The sequence below is a fragment of the Dreissena polymorpha genome, chromosome 4 (genome assembly GCF_020536995.1).
Source record: "Dreissena polymorpha isolate Duluth1 chromosome 4, UMN_Dpol_1.0, whole genome shotgun sequence".
Classification (NCBI taxonomy): Eukaryota; Metazoa; Mollusca; class Bivalvia; order Myida; family Dreissenidae; genus Dreissena; species Dreissena polymorpha.
This window is the reverse complement of record NC_068358.1, coordinates 40,763,804-40,781,221: the sequence shown is the minus strand read 5'-3', so window position 1 is coordinate 40,781,221 and position 17,418 is coordinate 40,763,804. Positions and strand designations below refer to the sequence as shown.

At 36.4% G+C, this 17,418-nt stretch overlaps 2 protein-coding genes across 3 annotated transcripts in view; one reads left to right on the top strand and one right to left on the bottom strand.

The window, feature by feature from the left end:
- LOC127877421 (N-alpha-acetyltransferase 35, NatC auxiliary subunit-like) overlaps positions 1–3,080 on the top strand; it is a 30,283-nt gene extending 27,203 nt beyond the window's left edge. Inside the window, exons 18-20 of the mRNA XM_052423291.1 lie at positions 1,188–1,310; positions 1,692–1,772; positions 2,750–3,080. Coding sequence (XP_052279251.1) covers positions 1,188–1,310; positions 1,692–1,772; positions 2,750–2,806 — 261 coding nt within the window. The 3' untranslated portion in view covers positions 2,807–3,080. The remainder of the gene's footprint in view (positions 1–1,187; positions 1,311–1,691; positions 1,773–2,749) is intronic.
- A 1,119-nt stretch (positions 3,081–4,199) lies between these two features.
- LOC127877422 (arrestin domain-containing protein 3-like) lies at positions 4,200–16,015 on the bottom strand. 2 transcript variants are annotated; one of them, XM_052423292.1, is made up of 9 exons: positions 15,608–16,015; positions 15,022–15,103; positions 14,514–14,661; positions 13,476–13,578; positions 10,428–10,568; positions 9,272–9,387; positions 7,902–8,106; positions 7,188–7,351; positions 4,200–6,475 (listed from the first exon to the last, which is right to left on the bottom strand). In XM_052423292.1, exons 1-9 carry the CDS (start codon positions 15,873–15,875, stop codon positions 6,413–6,415), a joined length of 1,290 nt encoding a protein of 429 aa, XP_052279252.1. In that variant the 5' UTR covers positions 15,876–16,015; the 3' UTR covers positions 4,200–6,412. The 2 variants fall into 2 exon arrangements, with proteins under 2 accessions (XP_052279252.1, XP_052279253.1); XM_052423293.1 differs by having other exon boundaries at positions 15,031–15,103; positions 15,608–16,014.
- Between the last annotated feature and the right edge of the window lie 1,403 nt (positions 16,016–17,418).

The window sequence follows — 17,418 nt, the reverse complement described above, 5'->3', positions numbered from 1 at the left end:
ACTCATAGTAATGCTACATTTGCTTATTTATAAGAGCGCTTATAGTTTAACACACATTAACTGTGCAAACAAACAAACACATTCATTTATATTATATACACAAACAAAACTGATAAGAAATTTGGAAAGAGTAACAACTGTTAAAAGTTAATGTATAAAAATATAACTGATTCAAATAAACAGCATGCGAGAATGATGACGTTAAATGCAATTAAAGGGAACTAACCACAACAATTTTGTAACTGAACCTTGATTTGAATGCCTCGCGCTTTTAACATTTCAATTTCAACTATATAAAAATACGTTCTGGACAGGATTTCCTGCCAAAGAGCTTAATTTTTTTTAACTAGAATTTTGCATTTTTATTTAAGAAGAAAAGGTGGGTTTTTTACACTTGTCCTGTCTGACTAGCAAATTCTTTTTATCCCCGCCATCGTCGGAAGGATAATGTTTTGGCCTTGTCCGTCCGTCTTTCCGTCCAGAGCCATATCTTGGAAGTGCTTTGAAGGATTTCATTGAAACTTGGTATGAGTAGATATATGGATACAAGGATGATGCACACCAAATGGCATTGTACACCATCTGTTAATAACGAAGTTATGGCACTTTGTATCTTGAAAAAATGCTTTTTTGAGTGTCAAATATAACACTTTTGTGTCCAGAAGCATATTGGCGGGGGATATCAATTCAACGAATTTGCTTGTTTTTTACATGTTCTGGCCTATATTTTGGATTCCTGGACAATCTGAGTATTGTTAATGATGAGCCCTGCATTATACACCAATTATGTAATTAAAACTCAAACATGCAAGCATTCAAAATGCGATCAGATGTTTTAATAAATAAACTTCTTGAATGCAGAATTCCACAATACCAGCAACGCTCTGAGAAAACTTGGCTTATGCATGTGCTAAAAGTGTTGTCCCAGATTAGCTTATGCAGTCCACACAGGCTAATCAGGGACAATACATTTTTATGGAATTTTTCGTTTTAAGGATGTCTCTTTTTCTTGTTATTCTTTGATAATCAAGTTTAGGTGGAAAGTGGCGTCCCTTATTAGCCTGTGTGAACTGCACAGGCTAATATTACACTTTCCGCACATGCATTAAGCCACATTTTTCCAAAGCAAGATTCATCTAATGAATAGTTTCATGTGCATATGATCTCTCAAGGTGAACCATTTTCAGGAGATTACTGGCCTCCATCGCTACAGCGCCCAGCCCAGTGCATCAGACATGTACTCAGCAGCATGTAAATACTTCCATCAGGCCAAAACATTGTTTGAGTCAGTGCAGAATCCTTCGGAAGAGGTAGAACAAGTAAAGTTATAACTAAATCATTTGGTTTGAAGAGTTTCTTTGATCTAATATTAATTTATTTTATTTTTCAATAACTTAACCAATCCCAAAGGCTATTCTATACGACTATTTATGTGCAATTATGTATCTATTTTGCTTTCTATAAATCTCATTAGATGTCCTTGTTGGAGCTTCTATACTGATAGTTTGAAAATGATTCATACTCATTGAAATTAACTGGCTGAACTACAATCTGACTTTGTCCATTTTATGGGTCAGTGTTGATTAAATTAGTGTATCTACATATTTATCATAGAAATGCCGTGTTTTAGGTAATAATATGATAATTCTTTATGGCAACCAGGTTTGTTAATGATTTATAACTTGTTGCAGATAACTACTGTGATAAGAATAGCAAAGATGAATTTTGTGTTGATGAAGTTGTTAAGCGGTGGACATAAAGAAGATAGCAAGGTAGATATTCAATTGAATGTTACCATTAGTTTGTAAAACTATATTCCTGTGCGTTTATTACCTTGCATGTTTTATTTATTGTGTACCGGTAACTCATTCACATTTGTTTATTAAACAAATATTATTTTTTTGTCTTGATTTTCAAATAAATAAGTGGAAACTGTCACAGGCTATAGAACTGGTATTTATTACTTCTCTGTAAATAGCTCACTGTAAAAGTTGGAAAGCCAATGTTTACTCCTATTATGGTTATTTTGTATGTCAAGGTGCAGTATCAAAGGGGTTCTAAGGGGTTTACACAAGGACTGGACAGAATGAAAACACACCATTAAGAACTTTATTTTTGCAAATATCTTAAGTTATTGAAATACGTTTGCGAAGTGTTTTAGTGCATAAAAGACAGTTTTTCGTGCAGTTTGTGACAATATCTTAAGATTTAATAAAACATCATTCAGTACGCCTGAAATTGATGCCATAATTTTATGTTGCATGCAGCATAACTGTGTATATGAATTTCTTACACATCAAATTTTTCGCCAAGAATACAGTCTTATTAAATAAAGTAGTTCTCATGATTTTCACATTGACATAGCAGCATAAAAAACTTTGTATGCACTATAAATTCTTCAGAAAAAATGTTTTTAAGTTATTTATAAAAAAAATCACCACTTGCCGGTCTGTTTACATCCATTTGTAAACCAATAAAGTCACTTGATCCTACACCCTGTATATGCCCCGTAAAAAAGTGGCCTTTTATGGGATCACCCCTGGCAGGAAGCGGGCGGTGACATCCAATCTGAGATGAGAAATGTTCGCAATTTTGCGGATTTCCTTGATTTTAAAGCTTTTCTGCTACCTTGAAGCTAGTTTGTTCATTAAATTTTGTTCAATCAAAGTAAGTTTGAGGACACATGTCATTCATTAGGAATTCATAACCATTTTTAAACTGAAGATTTTGTTACCTGTTTGTTTTGTAGGATCCACCTGAATTTGACTTCAGCCAACATAAGCTGTATCCAGTGATCAAAGTGTGAAACACTGCGGAAGCGTGGCATGGGAACAATCAGGATTGATCTGTTTAAAAATTAAATTATTGGTCCAAATCTACAGTTGTGCAATGCAGTACACTGACTAGGTGGACGAAAATAGTGATCACGGTACGTTTATTACTCAAGCCTGGAAAAGACAGCAAGAATACATATTATTGTAGAAATATGTCGTCATAAAAACGGCTACATCTGGCCTGTTTCTGCTGGTCATTATACATTTTGAAATTACAGGATAATAAATGTTAAGTCTCTTGTGAAATAGTTTCTCATGTTTTCCTCATAACTTTATCGCAGATTATTGGATTTCAAATTAAATTAACACACAGATCATCATATCAAGGCAAAGTGTCGCTTGCAAGAACCAAGTCTCTCACGTCACAGTCAAGGTCACAGTGTATACTGTGATGTTTTTCTTATGTCTTATATGTAATTATTTAAGTACACATAGGATTCTAGCTGATAACATTTACAGTGGGATTTCAAAATAAATTGTCACAAATGATTATGTTATCAAGACTACATTTGGCATGCAACAGCTATGTTACTTCAAGATCATATAGGACAGAATGTTTGATTATTCTTTGTATGTATACAGTGAAAGTACATGTTCATATCCATGCCATAATATAATTGTGCATTACTGTTATTTTAAATAAGTTTACAGAAATGATAATGATATCTATAAGTTTACACAAATTATAATGATATCTAGAGAACGAGTGTCACAAAATAGTCAGTCATGGAAATAGTAATAGTAGATGTTCATTTATCATACCACCATGTTGTTGAAAACCATTCCTCATATAATCTGATTTTTATCTGGACAGCAGATGTTTATATCAATCAATGGTCGGAGGTACATCATACTGCATGGTATTAACTTCACATTAGGTAGAAATGATGCAGAATCAACAAAACAAAAAATATACCAAACTGCCATATACCATAATTATTCTTGCTCGCCAAAAGAGTCGTTGAAATTATGTTTTATCATATCTAAAAATGGGGGCGTAGAGGTATGATCAACACAAAAACAGGCTACTGCCCTTGTTCAATATCAGGCTATGCCAGGATAGTAAAACAAGCCTTGCATCTTTTCATTTTAAGCCTCAAATGATTTATAACAAGGCAATACCCTGTTATTCCCCACTTGACTGTCAGTTTCATATTTCATCATCGTGCATGGCGAAAATTGTTGTCATCATTTCAAGGCAACATGTTGCATGCAACAATTTGCTTAAAGGTCAGTGTCACATTGCTGAAATAAGCTTTATATAGTGGACATGTTTTATTTTATTAAGTGTTCACATTTTGTGTGGCACACATCACTCGTTATAAAATAATTATGGACCAATGAAAGGATACTGGAACATAAACAAGCAAATTAACATTTTATTATAAAAAAAGATGTATTACAAACAACTTCATAAAATCAGTGAATTTCATACACCATCATTATATGACATAAAATGCTGGAAATACCTAAATAAAACAATATGTTTATTACAAATATATTAATCCGCTGTACATAAATATGTTGTAAGACAATATGTTTATAACAAATATATACGGGAAAGTCATGAAGGTGTATACAGTCTGCATCCCCAAAAAAAATTGGTACAAGCGGGCCACGATGGCCCTAGATCGCTCATGCGTGTAATTTAACATGGCCAGTTTGGGACCCAGGGACAATCTGTTTCTCATACCAAATAAGTTCTGACTGCATGGGCATGATTTGTTACATATTAAATATTTAATCCCTGACTATTGCCATGGAAGAGAAGATTTCAAAAGTTTTTTAATATATCTTAATATAAGGTTGCGTAGTTTGAACAATCATCGTAGAGTACTATTATCTGAAGTCACATACTAAATTACAAAGCTGTCTTTCTTGTGGTTTTTCCAATTTTATTTAGCTCCATAACCTAAATAAAACGTTTGACTCCCAGGGTATGATTTGAAAAGACTTTGATAAGAACCATCATACTATTTAACATGCCAAATAACCAACCTCTTAGCCTTACTGTTTCAAAGATTTGTATATTCCTTACTTTAAACATAAAGAAAACAAGCAAATTTAGTAAAGGACCACTACAATGTAATAAGCAAAATAATTACCCCCGACATTTGCTGTTTCAGATTTTAATGTTTTAAATATATTTTCAGCTCTGGTGATCTATTATCTTTTCTAAGCTCAAAATTTTTAAAATGTATTCAATGACATACATTTTAAGTCTTGGGAATTAATTTTAGTGCAAACTTTTATTAGCATTAAAACTAGATGAGTGAATGTCTCAGCCTGTATTTACCAACTATTCTGAGAAAGACTTAATAATTAAGAAATCCTTAAATTATTAATTATACGGAACAAAGTTTATATGAATTTTAAACTTTTCTTAAGATTCTTTCCACAATAAAAAAAAATTCTTTAATGGCATAAATTAACCTTGGTACTAACCACTTTGGAAGTATATAAGTAAAAGCAGTAAGTATACAATTGGTTCGGGATTATTAGCCGAAGACAATTATGAATCTGTATCTCTCAAAGAACTGGCTGCAATCAGGTACATCACTGCTGGTTGGAAGAAATAGTCTGCACAAGCAGCTGATAGTAATGAACCGTCATAGTTGTTTCAATCCAAAGTGAAACAATTTTGCAAGCTAGTTCCTCACTGGCGATACATTGTAATCTACTGTTCTGACTGGTTTTGTTATTGTATAATAAAACTAACACCAAAACAAGATGAACATGTCAATGTTACTTAATGTAACAAATAGTAAAAATAATTGTACTTTATATCAATGAACAACTGTGTGTGGACGGCGAAATTCATCGATTGCTTTTATTATTCATTAGCAAAATTTTAATTATTAAACGGATAATATTATAATAAAATTTGAAAATTTAAGATAAGGGATGTTTTAAAATATTGGATGTTTAAGTAGTACATGTATTTAAGTGCACATAAAATTACATTAAAACATTAATTACAACATGTATATACAAGTATTGTGTGTACAATTTTCAAAACAAAACACTTTATTTTTATGTTGAAAAGATCGAGGAAAATTTGTTAAAGAGGATTATATTTGACATGTGGAAACAATTTATTTTTTTTGCCACAGATGTATAACTTCAATAATATACTAATAAACTATTTGTAAAAACACGAAAATGTTGACAAGTACCAAGTATCGTCATTGACAGTTCAAGTCACAATAAAATACGCATCACAGTCTTCATGGAGCCCTATGTGAAAAAACATCGGCACCAATCCCTTGCCATACTGGCACAAAAACATTAAGATAGCCGCACTGACTCGCTATGATGAGCTGGCATATGAACACATGCTTCCAGAACCTGTAGCAAAAAAAAGCTATACCTACTATCTGTCAACACTCTAAAAGAACTGCCAACAGTTGCTATCTTAGACAAAAATCCTTCGTCAACTTGGCTTTGAAAACCATCTCTTGACCCCCAATTATGTAGATGCAAACTGCATTGAAGCCATTTCAATCTTGTTTGACATGGCACCTTGCTTCTAATTAGGCCGTTTTGTAAAAAGGTCATGTGACCGGCCATTGCCTTCATCAGGAGGTTGCGTGATTTTGATAGAAGTCAATGTGTGAAAATACGATGTGGTTGGTGTCATCCTGTAAAGACAGAATTGATAATGATTGTTGATTGTTGGTCTACGTACACATATATGTATACAATACTAAATTTACAACATTTGGGGGTGTATTTTTATGTTTTTTAAATAGAATATAGACAGATTTTACTAAGAGAAAGTGCAAGGCAAAAAGAACGATAACTCTTGACTCAATATATTTAGAATTATTTCCCTTTGTAAATTTTCATTTTGATTAAAGTTATGAGGTATTCACTTGATTGGTAGAAAGCTCTCATTGAGGGAAAGGGAAGTGCCTAATATCGTAACTGTCGTTGTCAAATCTTCAGATTTCTTGCCCTTTGTTTAAAATAAGACTTAGACAAAGTGACATGTGAATGATATGTAAAACCCAGCAGTGACAGTTTTTTCAATGTTTTTGTATCAACATTTTTATTAATTTTACAATTGAATGTACCACATTTCCTTAACCCTTTTCCAATCAGAAGCAAAGTGAAAATGGCTTTTGCAACCAGAATAAAAACATAACAGTGAGTAAGTCACGTCTTTTTAAGGTTTTATGCTTTTTGCTGCTCATCAGTACAAATAGGGTTGGAAATAAATCCTTTTAAACTTGAATCTACTAAGAAAGGTCTCAAATAAAAAAATTAAGGGACTACAAACAAGTTAAAGTGCATATCTGAGTGGTAAAGGGTTAAAACTAAGATACTGGATCCCACATTAGGGTGTCCTACCTGCTCGCCATCTGAGTACCTAGGTGGCGGTCTGTAGTTGTACACGTAGGTGTACATGGGCGTGTATGTCAGGTCCCCCATGTTGCTCTCTGGGCCGTTGTCATCATCGTCATCATCCCACAGGCTAACGGCTCCCCCAACACTCTCCACGTAAGTAGGCGGGTCTTGTGTTACAAATACAACAACGTTTTCATGCTTACTGTCTTGACAATACCAGTTTAATAGATATTAAATGACCCTTTTAAGATGGTTTTGTTAAAGATGTATTAATATCATATGCACTATTTGTTAAATGAAAGATACCAGAACTCATTTGTAAACAAAATGCACTTGATATTTAGATATAATTTAACATAAACACAACAAATACAATTTTTAGCCATTTCCCGCTCTGAGGCAAAGTAAAAATGGCTACATGCAACCAGCATAAAACCTGAACAGCCTGTAAGTAAATCGCAGTCTGTTTTGGTTTTAGATTGTTTGCTGTTCATAAGCATCTTCAAATTGGAATAGAAGCCTTTAAAACTTATATCTATTAAATAAGGTCTTAAATTGAATGATATTTCCTAAGGGACTACAAATGCGTAAAAGTGTGTTTTTGGTTTGGAAAGCCGGGTTAAATGAAAGATTCCATAATACTTTGTTAAACAAAATATCCTTGATATCAAAATATATCATTTAACATAACCACAACAAATAAAATCCTCAAGTAACCTTCAAATGGTGGTGGTGGTGTGATGGACTCCCTGTAAGGTGGTGGGTTTGGCACTGTAAGAAAGCTGCTCATGTATTGAGCCTGTGTCTCACGGTAGTAGTGTGAGTTCATGTAGTTGACGGGCCCTCGACGGTAGGGCACCGTGCCAATGATGATGGGCAGGTGAATGGTGAGGTTGTAGGCACCCGGTATGTGCAATGCCACCTGTGGACATGTAGGTATAGAGGATCTTATTGTAGATTTTCGCTGGGGTAATTATATTTGTACATTCTCTTGGAAAACTGGACTTAATGCATGGGCAAAACGTTTTATCCCAGATAAGCCTTTTGTAGTCTGAACATGCTAAACAGAGACTTCATTTTCTGCCTGGACTGGATAATTGCTAAGAAGAGACTTTGTTTAAACAAAAAAAAACTTCACTTAATGCATAAGCGTAAAGTGTCATATCTGATTAGCAGACTGAACAGGCTAATCTGGTACGACACTTTAGGCACAATCATTAAGTCTAGTTTTGCCCAGAAAGAGGCTCATATTATAACAGAAAAGGTATACATGTAATAATTTTCATTTGGGCAAAATTGATTGAAAACAAGTCACGGAAGAGATCAAAACTGGGTGCCAGGGGTAAAAAAACAAGGTCACTAGGACAAATAAAAGGAAAAGTGTGTGAACACTCAAGAAATCACATGTGTTTGTGCAATGCCCATGAAACTTGCTCTGAACATTTTGTTCAAATAGTTTCTCTGAGGAGTGAGATATTCTTCCTGTTCATTATAAAAAATGGCCACCATATAGTGATGCTGTTATCATTATTAATTTGTCAAGTAATTTAACCATTAGAATACTCAAGTAACATTTTTAGCACTCTCACGCTGAAAAATTCCCATAATATTAAAAGTATGATATATCTAAGCAAAGTAAAAAAACAATTATAATTTGTTCCATTATATTACTGCAGTGTCCAAAGCCCCACCCCCACCCAGTTTATTAAAACACGCATATACAAACATTCCAGCACTGTTAGTGTAGGGGATTATCCCACTGATATTTCTCACTAACAGGCATGCAATAAAAATAAAATCAACTGGCTAGTCTGATATGAAATACAATATTATTTGTAAGAAGGGATAAATTACGGCTGCTAGAAACAATCAGCATTTCAACAGTTTTGTTATAATGTAATTTGTCAAAAAGTTTAGTTAACCACAATTGTATTATAATTAGCAAAACTTGATCTAAATAGATTGATTCATTTACCTCTTCAACAAAAGATCTATCACTGTTAGATAAATGGTACCACTGGTTCTGGTTTTGACATGAAACCTTTACAAAATACAATTAAGTGCTGTATGAACGTTCAAAACCTTACCTTTACAAAGTAGTCGACTTTCATCACACAGCAATTCACAATGGAGGGTGACACAGGTGGTATCTTCAGCAACTGGGAGTCCCAGTTACCTCGGGTGCCTGGCCCAACTGGTAACCCTGAATAGAATTGAGCATCGTTGTAGAAAAACTGGGCTTTATTCATTTGCAAAGTGTTATCCCAGATTAGCCTGTGCAGTCTCTTTTGAAACGTGGGTGGGAGAGGGGGTTGGGATGGCTTTAGACAGGCTAATCAGGGACCCTGCTTTCCCCTTTGTCTGGAGTTTCGATAATTAGAGACTTCTTTTAAACAAAAATTCAAAAAAAGGAAAATGTCTTCACTGATTAGTCTCTGCAGATTGCAAAAGCTAATCTGGGACAACACTTTTGCACATGCACTAAGCTCAGTTTCCCAAGAGCATTGGTTGTATAGTTAAAACATGGAACAAATGAACTGACACATGTTTATAACGGTTAGCTGTTTTCATGTTTATCTTATAAATCTATATTCTATATTTTGTTTTGCGTTTGCACCTGTTTGGTGATTGTATTGACTGTAGTATGATTATTGAAATACTAACGATACCTAAAATTAACTTTTCATAGAACAAGACAAGTAATGAATTAAAAACAAAAATGGGCATTCATGAAAAAAATAAGTCATCATTATGGTATACATTTTTTACCGTTAGTTTGATGAATTGCTTTTTCATATGCACATATTTCTGTGCTCTCAATTGTTTCTTTTGGACATACACAACAAAAAATTCTGCAAAATACTTGGATTGTACTTGATTGAAGGATCCAGTTTTGCATACTGACAGGCAGACAGTCAGATGGACTGACATAGTGTAAATCAATAGACCCCTTACATTGGTAGGGTACTACTAATAAAAGCTAATCACGATGCATGAATATTCAGAAATAAACTTATATGAAGACAATGATAAAAGAATCAAAATATTCAACTACATAACATCTCTTATAAAAAAAATTAATGAATCATGCCAAACAAAAGGGGTGGGCAGCATTCCGGTTGAACAGTTACTTAGTTATTCAGACAGAAAAACTACATTCAGGCCTGTTAGGGCTGTGGCATTTATACACATCTGTAAGAACTGTGAACTTGATTTTTCAGAAAAAAATCCTTATATACACACCTGTTAGCACTGTGAACTTTGTTTTTCTAACGCGAGCTTTGCCACTGGCCAAAAAGGACTGTGTCTGGTACAATGCGGCATATGGGATCACTGTTCGCTTGGACAGATTGTCAAACTCTGCACTAATAGCAATGGATTCTCCTGCAATAAAGCTGTATGTGATATTCTAGAATGTCTTCTTTTGTTTTAGAGAGAAAATATTTTAAGTCTTGTTTAAAGAATAATTCTTTACAATATTTACGGAAATATGAATTTTGTCAATGCACATTTTGTTTCAGTTTTAATCTTGGCAACTATACTTTTTGTACACCTTACAACCAAGAAAATAAAAATGTATTGAGATGGTTAATTTTAAAGTGAAGAAATTCAAAGATGTCATAATGAACAATCTAACACAATTTGCCCAATTGCGGTTTATATGTCAGTGAAAAACAATTATCCGTGGATGCATAATACACATCAATTCATTTAAACTATAGACAAAAAGGCAGGTGGGGCAATCTTTGATATATTCTTCTGGATAATAGCATACACAATCATTATCTATCTTCTTCAGATGCACAAATTGTAAAGGTCGCACTTTAGAGGTCGCAGAGGCATAGTCAATAAGGTTAACGACTGAGGAAGCATTCTTAAGAGCTCCCTTTTAGACACAAGGTAATGGTTATACCCAGGACATAACCTCAAAGGCTTATCAAAAAGCCTTAAGCTTTCAATGCCAATTAGCTAAAATAAATAGGTTTAAACTACAAATTGTATTTAGATATAACATGTCACTGGAATACACATTCTGTTACATAGAACCAACTCTAACTTATCAACTGAAACATCTCTTCCCTATTGCCTGGACAGTTTCCGTTCCTGTGTCTACCCCATGGCCTGGACAGTATCCCTTCCTGTCTCTACCCCATGGCCTAGACAGTATCTCTTCCTGTCTCTACCCCATGGCCTGGACAGTATCCCTTCCTGTCTCTTCCCCATGGCCTGTACAGTATTCCTTCCTGTCTCTACCCCATTACCTGGACAGTATCCCTTCCTGTCTCTACCACATGGCCTGGACAGTATCCCTTCCTGTCTCTGACCCATTGCCAAGACAGTATCCCTTCCTGTCTCTACCCCATGGCCTGGACAGTATCCATTCTTGTCTCTACCCCATGGCCTAGGCAGTATCCCTTCCTGTTGCTACCACATGGCCTGGACAGTAGCCCTTCCTGTCTCTGACCCATTGCCAAGAGAGTATCCCTTCCTGTCTCTACCCCATGGCCTGGACAGTATTCCTTCCTGTCTCTACCCCATGGCCTGGACAATATCCCTTCATGTCTCTACCCCATGACCTGGACAGTATCCCTTCCTGTCTCTGACCCATTGCCAAGACAGTATCCCTTCCTGTCTCTACCCCATGGCCTGGACAGGATCCCTTCCTGTCTCTACCCCATTACCTGAACTGTATCCCTTCCTGTGTCTATCCCATTACCTGGAGAGTATCCCTTCCTGTCTCTACCCCATGGCCTGGACAGTATCCCTTCCTGTCTCTACCCAATGGCCTGGACAGTATCCCTTCCTGTCTCTGACCCATTGCCAAGACAGTATCCCTTCCTGTCTCTACCCCATGGCCTGGACAGTATCCCTTCCTGTGTCTACCCCATGGCCTGGACAGTATCCCTTCCTGTCTCTACCCCATTACCTGGACAGTATCCCTTCCTGTCTCTACCCCATTACCTTGATAGTATCCCTTCCTGTCTCTACCCCATAACCTGGATAGTATCCCTTCCTGTCTCTACCCCATTACCTGGACAGTATCCCTTCCTGTGTCTACCCCATGGCGTGGACAGTTTCCCTTCCTGTCTCTACTCCATGGCCTGGACAGTATCCCTTCCTGTCTCTACCCCATGGCCAAGACAGTATCCCTTCCTGTCTCTAACCCATTGCTAAGACAGTATCCCTTCATGTCTCTACCCTATTTCCTGGACAGTATCATTCCATGTCTCTGACCAATTGCCCGGACAGTATAATTTCCTGTATGTGCCCGATTGCTTGGACAGTATCCCTTCCTGTCTGTACCCCATTGTCCGGACATTAACACCCCCTTCCCCCTCCACCCTTTTCTACCCCATTGCCTGGTAAATATCCCTTCTTGTCTGTACCCCATCGCCTGGATAGTATCCCTTCCTGTGTGACCCATTTCTACCCCATTTATTGAACAGTATTCCTTCACCCCATTACATGGACAGTATCCCTTCCTGCCTCTACTCTATTGCCTGGACAGTAACCCTTCCTGTCTGACCCATCTCCATCCCATTTATATATTTTATAAGTATCCCTTCACCCATTACCTGTTCAGTTTCCCTTGAAACCATTACCTGGACAGTATCCATTCACCCCATTATCTGGACAGTATCCCTTCACCCAATAACCTGTACAGTATCCCTTTCACCCAATGACCTGGACAGTATTCCTTCACCCCATTGCCTGGACAATATCCCTTCCTGTCTGACCAATATCTACCCCATTTATTGAACAGTATCCCTTGACCCCATAACCTGAACAGTATCCCTTCTACCCATCACCTGGACAATATCCCTTCACCCTATAACCTAGACAGTTTCCCTTCACCCCCTAACCTGGACAGTATCCCTTCCTAACTAACATATCTTAGCCCTACTACCTGGACATTCATAACCTGGACAGTATCCCTTCATAACTAACACATCTTTACCCTATCACCTGGACAGTATCCCTTCACCCCATAATCTGAACGGTTTCCCTTCACCCCATAACCTGGACAGTTTCTATTCACCCCATAAGTTGGCAAGTTTCCCTTCACCCCATTACCTGGACAGTTTCCCTTCACCCCATAACCTGAACAGTTTCTCTTCACACCATTACCTGTTCAGTATCCCTTCACCCCATTAGCTGGACAGTATCCCTTCACTCCATTACCTGAACAGTATCCTTTAATCCCATAACCTGGATAGTATCCCTTTACCCCATTACATTGACAATATCCCTGTACCCTATTACCTGGACAGTATCCCTTCACTCCATTACCTGGACAGTAGCCTTTCCTGTCAGTGCGGGCTGTGATAGAGATGGGCCCTGATGTGAACAGCCAGCAACACAGGGTCTTCTCTACACTGCTTTCCACACACACCTGTCAACAGAACCAGAGCACTGCACAATGCATGGTAACAAATACCTGCAGTCAACTTTGATGACTGTTAACAACCTAAAATGTCTAACAATCAATCTAGCAAAGAAAGTGCCTACAGTGGTCACTACTTCTATTTGAGAATTTCTGTTGTTCAATAATACAATTCCAGTCAGTGTAACCAGTATTCAATACTTCAATTCAAGCCTGTATTCCATTATTCAAGTCTGTATTACCAGTATTCAATACTACAATTCAAGCCTGTCTTACCAGTATTCAACACTACAATTCAAGCCTGTCTTTTCAGTATTCAATACTACAATTCAGGCCTGTCTTTCCAGTATTCAAGACTACAATTCAAGCATGTCTTACCAGTATTCAAGCCCGTCTTACCAGTATTCAAGAGTACCTTTCAAGCCCATCTTACCAATATTCAAGACTTCTATTCAAGCCTGTATTAACAGTATTCAAGACTTAAATTAAAGCCTGTCTTACCAGTATTCAAGACTAAAATTCAAGCTTTTCTTACTGGGGTCTTACCAGTATTCAAACGTACCATTCAAGCTTGTCTTACCAGTATTCAAGACTATAATTCAAGTCTGTCTTACCAGTATTCAAGACTATAATTCAAGTGTGTCTTACCAGTATTCAAGAGTACCATTCAAGCTTGTCTTACCAGTATTCAAGACTATAATTCAAGTATGTCTTACCAGTATTCAAGACTATAATTCAAGTGTGTCTTACCAGTATTCAAGAGTACCATTCAAGCTTGTCTTACATGTATTGAAGACTACTTAGTTGACTTCTGTCAGCTTAGTATGCACGACTACAATTCAAACAGATATCAATTGCAACTCAACAATATTTACTTGACAATCAATCCTTTTAGATAAACAGTCTTGAGTTTGAATTGGATAATACAAGTACATACTATCTACCTGGTATTCAGGTCTGTTAATGTCTATTGGACTTATAACCGTGAATGCTTTCTTTGTTTTTGTGTTGAATGACCATGGTTTGTCCATTTCTGCCTTCAGCCAGTATCGGATGCTCCCATGCTTTCCTTCGAAAGACGTTGCTATGCCCCTGAATATTCAAGTAACATTAAAGTTACGTGTATATATCCCCTTACGTCCTTTATACAAGTCAATTAATCCTACCAATAATGTTGGTTTACTTTGTTTTGAGGTGATCATAATTTGTACCGTATTTAAGAGAGATTTATTCTTTCTCGGAAATTCTATTATCATATGATACTAGTTACTGAGATATCTCTATAATAATTATACACGTATATTTTTTTATACAATCACTTGACAGCGTACATACCTTTGTACAGTAAATGTAATAAATATATGAATACAATAATTCATGTCATGTAACGAGCTGCGAGCTGCTATAGAAACATTTACCACGCAAGCAAATGAAGAACCAATGTATACTGACTGGTCATACCCAAGGGGCAGATCGAACTGGAAGTTGAACTCATGTCTCCCCTCTGTGAGAGTGTCACGTCCTTCAGACACCTCTGTCATGTATCAAACATTCATATATATAACAATTAATTGATGAGCCTCGATCGGATAAAACATGCTTAATGCATGTGTCCACACAGGCTAACCATGGACGACACTTTCCGCTTTAATGGATTTTTTGGATTTGAAAAAAAATACAGTCTGGTGGAAAGCATCGTCCTTGATAAGCCTGTGCAAACTACACAGGCTAATCTGAGACGACACTTTGTGTATAAGCATTAAGCAACGTGCTCACACAGCTAACAGCTGATAATGTTTAATTGAATAAACAATTTTCAGTTTTATCAAAATAAAAGCGCACACAGTGTTACTGGTATATTCTAGATTAACGAAATTACTATTTGAATAAAGAACTAAAAACGCATATCCTTTAAAAATTACACTGTACTTTAGGCAATGGTAAAGCAAAGCATTGTTACGTTATAATTCACACACTAATATTCTCAAATTAATTAATGTATCAACATTTAGATAGAATCTATGTATGAACCACATACCTCCCCCAAAAAGCACCTGTCGCTTAAAGAAATATTCCACCTCAGCGTTGTAGTGCTCCGTGTATGAGCCCAGGCGACTGCCCGTGCTTCGCGACTCGGTCCAGTGTACCTTAGCAACACCGCGCATGAATATCCGCAATGACCTCATTTTCATATCTCCTTTCAGTTCCACGATCACCTTTCCCATTATCTTCCCACCTGGGTGGAACACCGTCTTATTATCACTGAGTACTATCTCAAAACACTTCAGTTTGCCCATTTTGTGCATTTTCTGGCAGGGTCGGTTTAGGGTCGCAGGGAAAAGCGCGAAATCAAGTCACAGATGTAGCGAAAAGTTACGATTTCTTAAGTAATCGGAAGTCAATGGAAAATGCACGAGGCGCGCGCAGCGTTCGTGTTTTGTAGCTGCTGCTGCTGGTCTATTTATAGATTCCTCTGTTCGAAGCCAATATAATTTATAGGTATTTGTAAGGCAGTAATGTACACGCTTAGCATCACGTTCGGAACTTATTTCTGATAAACAACGAGGAATGTAGATGCTTGTGAAGAAACAATAGAAAGCAAGCTGTATTCCTTATCAATGATGCGATGATTAATTAATGCTAAAAATGCATGAAGTGAGTAATAAAACAGATGTGACGCTGGTTAGTATTCACGAGCGCTTCTTCATTCATTAAACGTGAGGCATTGAGACGCTTCCAAAAGAGTCTTCATGTATTTGTTCTGAGGATGCACGAAAAGATAACAGCTGTCCATGATACATTGTATGAGAATATACCGGGGGTACTGACGATGCTCTTACAACTACTGTACATATATTATGCGGAAACAAGATTGGAAATGTGAAGGGGGGAAGGGGGCGTTAACAAGATTCAGTACATATTATTATATATATTATCATGACAATTATGATACGTTGGAAAATATAGGAAGATTAAAACATCAGAAAAATCGTCAGGAGAATTCTTTTAAATTTACACCGGCTAGCGTTTTATTTAAGCCTAGGGACCGTACAGACGACATGTACAACAAAATAAAAGCTTGGGTCACCGCCGTGGAACGGTCACTGTAACGTTTGTGAATGGACGTTTGTTTCGGTTGAATTTCGCGTGGAATCTTTCACTACTCACAGAATTTATCAATAACACACGTGTACATAAAGATATAATTCACACCACCGCAATTCTAATTTACAAGCTAAAGAAGATTATTTAAACGTTATTTGATTGCAATAACTTGTAACGTTATTTGATTGCAATAACTTGTAACGTTATTTGATTGCAATAACTTGTAACGTTACGGATACATACATTCGACACAAATTTAGCAAAGTCATCAAAGTCATGTTTGTTTGTGCATCGACTTTGATAATCTATGAACAAAGTGTTTAAATGAATTCTGAATTCAGCCAAAAAGCGTTGATTATGAAACTGAACGATTCATATCAAAGTATTATATCTATTATGCATATCAGTTTTATTAAATGTATTGATGGAGTGTTATTTGGGACAACCCTAATAGCAGTCAGTTTACTTAAATAAGTTTTGTGATTGCTTCAATTAACCACTGTTAGCCGATATTAACATCCAAATTATAGGTCCATTTATATATCTATGGATAGTTTAATATAGCAGTTCATTTACTCGGTCAGCATTGACCGATTTGATAACAAAATTTGATATCCATGCGACACGTGCATTTATTGAGGGTTCTTTTATCCAGAGCTAAATGGGTTTGTTGTAGCTGCAAAACTATGAGTATAAGTATAGAGTGTAAGAAGATCGATGTGTTTTCATAGAGTTCAGTTCAGA